Raw genomic sequence first — 10911 nt, forward strand, 5'->3', positions numbered from 1 at the left:
TTTCTAGGCTGGCCTATCTATGTTTCCTGGTAAAATACATGGAAGACCCCTGGGCAAGCCTCTTCCCCCTCACCTTCCTAATACAGCACGTGTAGGGCACTCCACAGGCCAAAGGGCCACTGCCATTGCATGAATGGTATGGATTCACATGCCAGTCACTGAATTCATCACCTCCACAGCAGGAAAACTGCAAGACAAAGAGAAGAGCTTAATGCATAGCTTCATCTTTCAATCATTAAAATAAAACAATGAGGCAATTGCAGGAAGTTCCAGAACAGAGGCCTTTGGTCTTCAAAGAGACTGGCCTGCTCTAAGCATGCAAGAGACCGATGGCCACTTTGTAAAGCTGAAGGAAAACATTTGCTACAGCAGTCGCTGCTTTGCCCAGGGAAAGATGGAACCGTGGCCATCTCTGCTTAACAGGCAGCGCTTCTTCCTTCTGTTCTACAAATGTCTGTGTTGCTCCCCAGAGTTCTTCTAATCTAATGCATGTGATGTGTTGCGATGTATTGCGACTCTTTTGCCATTGCCGGCAATGGGGTGGGCGCTGTTTTGCTAGGATGCATCTAGCCTGTGGGCCAGCAGTTTGACACCCCTGTTCTAATGGATCAAGGGTTAGTGAGTGGAAGAGGATCTTCCAGTGGCTGGATCTTTTACATGTTCATGCTGAAATACCAAGTGACAGAAGTGGAAGGCCACTTTCAACAAAATCATCAGGAGACTGGAATGAATTTGCTTTGGGCAAAACCTTGTCTGAGGCCAGAGCAGTCTAGCTGGGATTTTAGCAAGTCCTCCTCACCTCCCTCTGAGAGTGGGATGAAATAGCCAAGGGGCAGCGGACACCTGAACAGCTACAGCAATTCCTATTGAACCCATGGCAGAAGGTGAGTTTTCGTCAAGTTTCAAATCGAAACTTCCCTGCTGGTCACTGTCAAATAGAGAACAGTTCTAACAACAGCTTTCTGCAAAAAAAAAAAAGCCATAACAGAGATAAAAAGAAGCTGGATATGACAAAAATGCCCTGGACTAAGAAAGAACACTTACACTTTCTACCCATCAGTGTCTCTGTAGATGAGTCAAATTCTTAAGAGCATATATTAAAAATGAAAATGAAAACATTAAAAGCTTTCTTGGAAGCCTTTGAAAAAGTGCTTTTTAATCTACAAGCTTTCTCTGAAATTTTGGATAAAAGGCTTAATGAAGCAATAGTAATAATATATCAACCTAAAGAGGACATTACACAGGCAACAGCAGAATCAGATTCGCAATTGGATGGATTGGAAATTGATTTGTTGCTGACAAGAGTTGGAGGAGAAGGAATTTTGCTGGAAAATTACAGACTTGGCAGAGAAAGCTGAAAGACCAATGAATCCAAAAAATTTAGAGATGACAGAATGGTGTGATGAACCGGACTTGCTTAAGAAAATTTATGGACTTTTTGAACAATAAATATTCTGGAGATACCTACAACAGAGAGCTATGATTTTGGGGAATGAAATTCAATTATATGGAAAGACTTTTTTAAGGACAAGTTTTATTATTAAGAATCAATCAAAAATATTTGATCCTGGACAGACCAGGGACACTGACCATAATGGTTAAGATTGAAATTGAAACTGAAGCCATTGCAGACATTCTGTGAGTAAAACACAATAGTGGATCATTAACAGAGGTTTTGAAGTTAGTTTCTGTTGTTGGGCTGACCGGTTAACTGTTTCATTTTACAGTAGATAAATTATAGGTCAAATTGTTTGGGTAAATAGAGTTGAAGAAAGATATATTATAGACCTGTTTCACAAAGGGGGGAAAAACTACTAATATATATTGTAATATATTTAGCAGTATTCAATTAAGGGGGACAATATATTTTCTTCTTTTTTAATTAATCCACTTGTTTTTGTTTTTGTCCTCTTTAGTTTTGTTCTGTTCTTGATTGTTTTTTGTGAATTTGTATTTTAACTCGTGAATAAAAAAATGAAAACAAAATAAAACTAAAATAAATAATAAAAGGCATAAACTTTGTGAAGTACAGCTCACTTCATCAGATACGTCATGCATCACAAAAGTATATGCCTTTTAATATAATTTGTTAGACTGAAAAGGTGCCACTTGGGTCCTCCTGATTTTGCCCTATTATAGACCAACATGGCTCTCCTGCAGGATCTACTAGGAGAAGTGGCCCAGGTCTCTGAATAACTAGGGAGAGTCCTGGGGATATTCCTCACTTTGGATGTTGTTCCCCAAGAATTCTGTTCCGCCTTCAAGCTTAAGAAATTCTCCTGTTTGCAAAGAGGCCACCCGGAGTCCCAAATGAATGGGAGAATCCAACAAAGGAGAGTATTTTTAGCTCAGGGTTGAAATAGGGGATTCTTGGTGCTCTCCGAACTCGGTTGCCTCCTTGCAGACGTTTCATTGCCCAAACTAGGTAACATCGTCAGTGCCAGAATGGGAAAATCTATCCCAGATTGGACAAGTATTGTTTAGCAGAACAAGGCATTCTGGATCGGTCTAGCGCCCTTTAACCTTTCTCCAATATTACTTTTGTTATAGCAAAATGACAGTTGACCCCAAAATACAGCGTTACCTTTTGCTGAACATAGTCCAAAATATTTTTGAAATCCAAGTCGTCGTAATAGTGCCTTATTCCATCCTGAATGTTGGAATGGAACACTGCATTCATCTGCAAGAAAACGATATTGATGTCAGGCTGATTGGTCTGTAGTTTCTTGAATCTGGTCCCCCCCCCTTTTGGGGGGGGGGAAGATGGGAACCACATCAGCTCTTTTCCAGCACTCGTGTTGTTCCCTGGTGCTCCAGGATCTTTGAAATCTCTGGTTCAATGGTTCACATCTGACAGCTCCTTCAGGATTCTGGGATGTAATCCATCTGGTCCTGGTAATTTGAACTCATCTAGAGCAGACCGGTATTCTCTTACCTGCCTATTTTGACTTGTGTTCCTAATCTGTGGTTCCGCTACCGTTGGGCTATTTTTTCCTTTTTGTGTAAAGGCGGATGCAAAGAATGAATGACGCCCCCCCCTCCAATTTATAATGTGGGCAAAGTGTCTCCAGTCATAGGAGTGACTGACCCAGAGAGCTTACCTGCTTCTCGAAGATGATCTCGACCAACAGCAGCAGCAACTCAGTGAAGAAGATGGCCAAGAGGACCCAGAAGAACTAGGCAAAAGAGACAGAAAGGTGGGAGGGAACCAAGAGTCGTTAAAACAGGAACGTGCAGGCTCATTTTTTTAGCATTGCTGTGGCATTAGAACAACGTTGATCACCTTCCTAAAATACAGACAAGTTGCAGAAAGAACTTTTTGCTACATCCAATGGGCAGGAGACGCCACGGGTTGTGGAAAAGTGCCTTACGGTTTTCAGCAGCATCCGGTTGTCTCGGAGGGAGCCCACCATGCCAATAAAAGAAACGGCAAAGATTGTGAGGCCCAGGAGGATGAGAATGACTGCTGGGGCGAGGAAGAGCCCTTCCAGGGTCCGGTGCTTCTGTCTTTCCACTTCGGCATAAATGCCCACACAGAAGATGAGAAGGCCGATCATCTGCAGAGGAGCGGAAGGAAAAGCAACTTAGACCCTCCCCGCCAAGCCCCATTTCAAAGCCAAGTCTCTGGGCCTTCTGCCCTGCCCCCGTCCAGCCAGCGAACAGAGCTGGTGGGGAGATGGCCAGGAAGGGTCTGCAGAGGTGACCTGTCAACGTTTCTTGACCCAGCTCTTCTATTGATAACCCCAGGGAAAAAATCTTCCAACATAAAAACGTATTTCACAACTTAAAATTAATACATGAATGTCAGATCAAAGGGCTATAGATCTGCATGTATTTATATCTTCCATAATTTATCATGATGAGCTATAGATGGCTGATTGCTGTTTTCATTATTAAAATATTTTATAAAGTCATTCCGTACAGTAAAAGCACTTTTCTTCCTTATTTTTTCACTTATTTCAATTTACATATGTAAATTACACTGTATCAAACCAATTTTTATTAGATGCCTACTCTAGATGTTTCCAATATTTTACTAATATAGCAGATGATCACATGATCTTGGGGATGCTGTGAGGTCGTAAGTGTGAAAAACAGTCATGTCACCTTTTTTTCAATGCCGTTGTAATTTTGAACAATTACTCAAGGAACGTGGTAAATTGAGGGCAATCTGTACTTGTCAGTTCAGTACCTCCCTGTGGGTGAGATACTAACACATGGCACCAGTCTGATACTGCTTTCCCCTCTTATTATGTCCTGTCCACCCTCTCTAGGCAGCTCTTGCGCGTGCTGAACATCCACCCCTCAGGTCTCATTCAAGCTCAAACTTTTGAGAAGTGCGATGCTATCTGAATTCAGCAGCAATACTTTAATTACTCAAGGAGATTTTAAAGGGCATTATTATTAAATTCAGCCTTCATGTCAGTTGCAGATTCCCCACCCCATCAAATTTTAAGTTTCAGTGAAATCTGTCAGTGAACAGAAGGAGACACAACCTCTGCATGGGAGAAAAGGTAAACACAACTTCTTTCTGCAAGTGTGAACGCTCTCTTTCCGGTTGAGTGAAGCTCTTGACAGTTTCAAAACAAAAAAGTAACAAACATGGCGAGTGCAGAAATTTTGCCACCTTTTCAATATCTCCTCTGGCAGGAAAAATTGCCTCCAAACATTTGCTGTCTCAATTTTTCACGCAGAACTATTCAGATCAGAAATATCCTTAGGTCTCATTGCAGGCACCACGTTTGTTTGCTCTTATTTTATTCTGTAAATAAAGTAGCACTGGATCAACAGGAAGATGCCCAAGATTTGGTACCACACAGAGGTGGTGTCAGCTTCTGTTCAACTAGGGATTCATTGAAACATATGATTTGACTCAACTCTGCGTGTAACTGTACATGCATGCACACAAATCCATCCATCGTGCTATTCTGCAAAGGCCAGAAAGGGTAGGAAGCCACCAGCTGGGCCCATGGAAATCAAACTGGGAGGAAGCGGAGAGTAGGTGAACCAGCCAGGCAGAGGAAGGAGAGGGTTTATTGAGCGGAGAAGCAGCGGCCAGCAGCAAAAGCAATTCAGGCTGGATCACGTCTTGTGGCTCTAGGAAAAGGAAACCAAAACACCAGGAGAAGAAGAAGGAAGGCTGGTCTCCACTGGCTTCTGCAGGACGGGGATGGGTCAAATATGCATGAGGGAAAACATCTCTCCCAAGATGACCAGCAGAAGCCTTTGCTCACAGCCAGCAGCCCTTGGACAATGTGGCAACGGAGACGTTCATCCATGTCCAGGAAGTCAAGATCTGCTCTTATCCCAGAAAACAACTCTCAAAGAAACCAACTGGTGCCACAGACTGGATGCTGATTTAATGCTAGGAAGAAACCCCCCACTCTGCACGTACGATGGGCACACTAGCGTTGGCAAGAGAAGCTTCTTTCCTCCTTAGGGAAGGCCTCTCCTTCAGGGAGGCCTTCAAACATTGATCTTCCCAGGGCTTTGAGCCGGTTGTGCCTGGCAGGGAGGGGGCAGGAAATGCCTTGGTAAACAAATGTCAGCCACCTTCTAATCCACCACCGCAGCAAGGCCGCCAGAGCTCTCCATCTTCACACAGCGGATCACAGGAAAGGACAGCAGTTTCATTCCGCTTTAAAGGTCAGTTATTTCAAACCAAGCAGCAGCAAGTGCCTTATTAAAAACGGCACCAAAGATCCTGTAAATGCCATCCGTCCCTCACGAGCCTTCTTCTGAAACAGCAGCAGCCAGGAGGGGGCATCCCCCCAGCCCCTCCAAACAAAGAAAGCCATACAAATGCACGCATGGACACATTACAGATATAAAAGGGTATTAATTTTTGGAAAGAAGCCGAGAAAAAGAAGTGAAAAAGTCACAGAACCATACAAAACTTTCCCCAAGTCTGGCTTTCTGAATCTGCATTATTAATACCAGATTCAACTCTTCTGCTGCTCCCGTATTTGTTATTTTCATGGCTTTCTGAAAACAAACATTTGCCTGCAAGGTGTGCAAACCACTTTGAGATTGAACCATTTCAAATGTGTAATGTCCTGATTTGAAACGGCCTCTTTTGATTATTTTGAAGTTTTCAAGCAAGAAACAGGTTTTTGAACTCAAAGAGTTGATTTATGCGCAGGGCACTTCAACCTAATGAAAACTTGGGTCAAACATGAAACACACATTTCAAAATTGAAATTGTTCAAATATGAAGGATTTGTGATGATTTGTTGGGTGTAATTGGAAACATCAATCAATTTCTTTGACATTTTAATCTTTTTATATAGCATTTCAAAACAAGGAAACACCCTAACTCTTCCACAGGTGGCTTTCCAATTTTTTTTCTAGCCCTTCCCACATCCACCTGTGACTCCAACCTGTCCAGTGTGGTGCAGCTGACCCAAGGGGAGCCCACTACAACAAGGGCACGATTTCAGGCCACCTTAAGAGTCCCCAACACTGAGGGAGGCGGGGGAGAAAGTCTTGTCAGTCTGTGGGAGCTGGCTAGGATCCCCTTTTCCAACTAATAAGTTTTGTAAAATTTTGTAAAATTGTAATAAGTTTCAATACAAGTTATTAACTGGCCTAAACTTTGGTGAACTACAGCTGATGTCACTGGATGCAGGGAATGGCTAAATTGAAGTAAGAATTTTGCCACTCCATGCAGCCAAGGAAGTAGCCTGCAACTCACAAAGGGCATGGATTCCAATAAAATGTGCAGGCTGGAAAAGGGGATACCAGACTCCCTTTGATGTTTGACACTGGCAGGAAGGCGGCTACGGCCGCTTTCCATTCTCTTCCATTGGCGGAATCCAGCTGCACCCTGTCTTGCACCTACTGCACCCTCTGAAACAACCTCAAGGATTTCAGTGCCTTTCCTTTCCCACTCTCGGACTCTGCAATTGACACCGGAGCAAGACTCGGCTCCAGACCCTCACAGATGCTGTAGGAGATGCTGGGCAACAGGGATGGGGAGCCTCCGCAGTGGTTGCAGATGCCTCTCCAGGCTAGGAAGTATCTATTGGGCCATGAATGTCCGCTCTGTGCTACAGCCTTAGAGCAAAGCAGGTCTCCCTCCTGCCACCATTCTGCAAACTCCTATGATGTGCAACCCAACCTGGTTCCCTCCAAATGAATCACAGACTCATTGGGCTGGAAAGGACCTTGGAGGTGTTCTAGTCCAAGCCCCTCAAGGCAGGTGTCTCATGCCATCCCAGTCAATTAGCTGTCCAATCTATTTTTGAAAACCTCCAGGGATGGAGCATCCACAACACAGGAGGAAGATTAATTTTTCTCACAGTCAGAAACACCCTTATTTCTAAGCTGGATTTCTCTTTTATCAAGCTTCCATCCACTGCTTCTTGTCCTGCCCTCTGGCGCTTGGGAGAATAGGTCGACCCCCTCTTCTCTGTGGCAGCCCCTCAAGAATGGAAGATACTTATGTCCCTCCAATCTTCTTTGATAGGCTGGACATATTTGAATGAATGAATGAATGAATGGAATGAATGAATGCACACATGCACGCACATGCAAATGTATACAGAAGCTGTTCCCAGATTTATCTCATTTGAAGCCCATCAGATAGGTTGGAGCTTGGCAGGGTTTTTCCAGCTGTTTCCTGAGATCATGAGGTGGTTCCATGAGAAACTGAGAGCAAAAAAGTAAATGTTTACTCAAACACAGCCAATTTTCTCTCACTACAGCTTTGCGCCTTGTTTAGGAGGTCTGGGATTTAAAAAAAAAAAAAAACCTTAATAGGCTGCCCCTTCCAGAAAAAGCTTGGAAACCTCTGAACATGACTCTGGAGGGCTCATGACTGGTTGAGGCTTATGGGCATTGCAGTAGAGGGTGCCCAGGTAGATGGTCAGAACCAATTGTTTCTGGCTGACAAAAGAACCAATGCACAAAGGGGCTCTGAAAGGTAATTTTCTTGGCCTCTACCTACCAAGGGCTTAACTTGCATTCCTGGTTAGCACTGGAGGGGGGACCAACCAGCTCAGATTTTTCAGAAACTGAAAAAAACATCCGGGAAGAATCCAAGTCGAGCCCTTTCTGTGCAGCGGCCAAGGAAACCGCCACTCAGAGCCCGCCTGGCAGCCGAGCGGCGCTCGCGGTGCAGAGAGAAACGGAGGGCGCGGCAGGCCCGGTTTCCCTGGCCACCGGGGAGTCTCCGGGGACGGGAAGGCCGTCGGGGTCCGCCCGCCAGGCCCTTCTCCCGGTCGGCCAGGCCAGGCCAGGCCAGGCGCGCGCCGTCGGCCTCCCTCCACCGGCACAGGCGCCGCGCCAAGCCCGGGGCGAGGGGAGGAGCGCGGCGGTTCGGCCAGCCAGGAAAAGGTGCGGGAAGCGGCCGCCGCCCGGTCACGGCGCCCGGGCCCACAACGCGGAGCCGGCGAGCGAGCGAGCGAGCGCTCAGGGCGAGGCGGCTGCGGACCGGCGAGGAGGGAGCGGCCGGCCGGGCTGCGTTGCTGCCGAGCCAAGCTCGCCCGGGGCGCCCGCTCCGCTCCGCTCCGCTTGCATCCGGGGAAGTGGCCTACCGAGAAGAGGGTGGAGGACGCCGAGAGCGCGAACTTGACGCAGTAGTAGTAGGGCAGCGAGTCCCGCCAGTCCGGCCCCGCGCCCGCGCCTCCCATGGCTCCGCAGGGACGCCGAGACGCCGCGCCGCCGCCGCCGCCGCCGCCAGGATGGCCGGCCGGGCACCTGCGCGGGGAGGCGGCGGCGGCGGCGGCGTCAGCTGTGACCGCCAGGCGCGGCGCTTTCTCCGGGGGCCTCGGTCCACTTCCGCTCGGAAAGCGAAAGCCGTTCAAGGGGCAACCGGAGGAGCCCGGCCCAGGCCGCCTGGGGAGAGGGCGTGCTGGGAGGCCTCCCCGCCTTCGCCTCCCGAGGGGCGCTCCGAGGGCGGGCGGGGGGCTGCGCCGGGTTCCCGGGCGTTGGGCCGCGGAGGGCCAACATCCGCCCGAGGCCCCCGCAGAGGCTCCGTGGCCAGACCCGCCGCAGGAAATCCTGCCGGGGTCCTTTAAAATGGCACCGCCGGGGAGTATCAAGGGAGCCAGCGGCCTTGGGTCGGGAAAGGGTTGCCTCCTGCCCAAAGACAGGGCCGAGCTGCTGGGGCGAACTGCGGCTCCAAAGAAGATCTGGGCCAGTCAAGTTTTCCTAAAAGATGCGAGTCCAGCCGCTGGTTGCGCAAACCTTCCTACAATTAGCTCCACTTCAACAGCTCTTTCTACCACTGGTACCACGCTTTTGTTAGTCAGAATGAGAATCAGAATAGAGCTGGCTCTTCCAGGTTCCGTTCTGTTCCATCCCAGACAAGTGGCTGTCCAGTTTTCTTTAAAACCTCCATTGATGAAGCTCCCACAACTTCTGGAGGAAAAGCTGTTCCACTGGTTAATTGTCCTCACTGTTAGGAACTTTCTCCTTAATTCTGGGTTGCCTCTCTCCTTAATTTCCATCCATTGTTTCTTGTCCTGCCTTCTGGTGCTTTGGAGAATAGTTTGACCCCCTCTTCTTTGTGGCAGCCTCTCAAATATTGGAAGACTGCTATCATATCACCCTTAGGCCTTCTTTTCTTTAGACTAGCCAAACCCAAGTCCTGCAGCCATTCTTCATAGGTTTTAATCTCCAGGCCTTGAATCGTCTTAATGAGTTCTTAATGAGTTCAGGTCTCTTCATCTGCCCGCTCACTTGCGTTCTTGCAGTCTGGTGGTTAGCTTCCTGTTTGTCCTCCATAATCACAAGGACAATCCATGCAGGGGATCCAGTAGATTACAGTAGAAGTATCTCCCACCTCCAAGCAATCTTTGCAATGCATGGTTTATCCTGGTATGGTAGCCTCTCTAGGCAGTGTGCAATGCCCACTTGCAGATCTCCAAGGTCCCTTCCAACTCTTATTCTGTTATTCTGAAATACCAGAACTCACAAGTGCATCAAAGGTACAGTTTGTTCCCAAGCAGGCTTGTATAATTTATGCAAATTAGGATGTTCTGTGTATCCCTAATGTTCGGTGTATCCCACTGCCTAGGCGATATATGCTTATGTGCTGATACCCGCTCATTTTTTAATTCAAACTTAATTATGGCTGGGCTATTTCCATGTACGATTCAAATATTAACTGGTGATGAATTAATGCTGCTGGGTCTGTTATTTTGAAGAGTTGCATTATTGAAAGCCCCCAAAGTTTCAGTGTTTCCTTTGGGGCTGCAATAATTAAATTTATTCAGCCAGACCTTGCATTCATTGACATAGTTCTATTCAGAACAAAGAGGCTGAAAGGGATGGTGATGACCCTGGCAAGCTCTGAGTCTGAATAAATGCATAGCCTGCCTTCCTGTCTTCTCCAGTCTCAGCTGATAGGACCAGGCTGTGCATATTTACCGCAAACCTTTCTCCAGAAATCCTATCTAAAGATGCCTCCTGCATCTTGGGTGCAGTTATCTCCCTGCCTGCCAGCCTTTAATTAGAATGATGTCCAAAGATGGGCAGCAACCAAGCTCCTTGGTGTGAAGGAGGAATGTAAGTTTAAGTTAATTGTTGGTTTTATGGTTTTAAGCTTTAGCTGTAAACAGGTACAAGGTACAATGATCAGAGTGTCCCACAGCTGCTTGTGGTAAAGACCAATAAGCCTTTTTTAGTGTTGTGTAGCAGTGGTCTAAATATTCTTGCCTCTAGTAAGACAGATGATACACTGAAAGTATCTTGCTAGCTCTTGGTTTAGGTTAGCACAGCTGAAATCTCCCAACACAATGAGGAGTGAACCTGGATATTTCTCTTCAGCTCACATAATCTGATCAGCTTGAGTTCGTAATTGTTGCATTGTTTATGCAAGCTTGTGGAGGAATATACGTTGAATAGAATAGAATAGAATAGAATAGAATAGAATAGAATAGAATAGAATAGAATAGAATAGAACTG

General features: G+C 46.6%; 1 protein-coding gene across 1 annotated transcript in view; it reads right to left on the reverse strand.

Moving 5' to 3' along the window:
• LOC107283282 (tetraspanin-15) overlaps positions 1-8633 on the reverse strand; it is a 14226-nt gene extending 5593 nt beyond the window's left edge. The window contains exons 1-5 of the mRNA XM_015811157.2: positions 8538-8633; positions 3372-3557; positions 3102-3176; positions 2585-2680; positions 74-187 (exon numbers count right to left, since the gene is read on the reverse strand). Of these exons, the coding sequence (XP_015666643.2) occupies positions 74-187; positions 2585-2680; positions 3102-3176; positions 3372-3557; positions 8538-8633 (567 nt within the window). The remainder of the gene's footprint in view (positions 1-73; positions 188-2584; positions 2681-3101; positions 3177-3371; positions 3558-8537) is intronic.
• Between the last annotated feature and the right edge of the window lie 2278 nt (positions 8634-10911).

Source organism: Protobothrops mucrosquamatus, unplaced genomic scaffold, assembly GCF_001527695.2.
Source record: "Protobothrops mucrosquamatus isolate PMUCROS unplaced genomic scaffold, P.Mucros_1.0 scaffold31, whole genome shotgun sequence".
In the NCBI taxonomy this organism is placed as follows: domain Eukaryota; kingdom Metazoa; phylum Chordata; class Lepidosauria; order Squamata; family Viperidae; genus Protobothrops; species Protobothrops mucrosquamatus.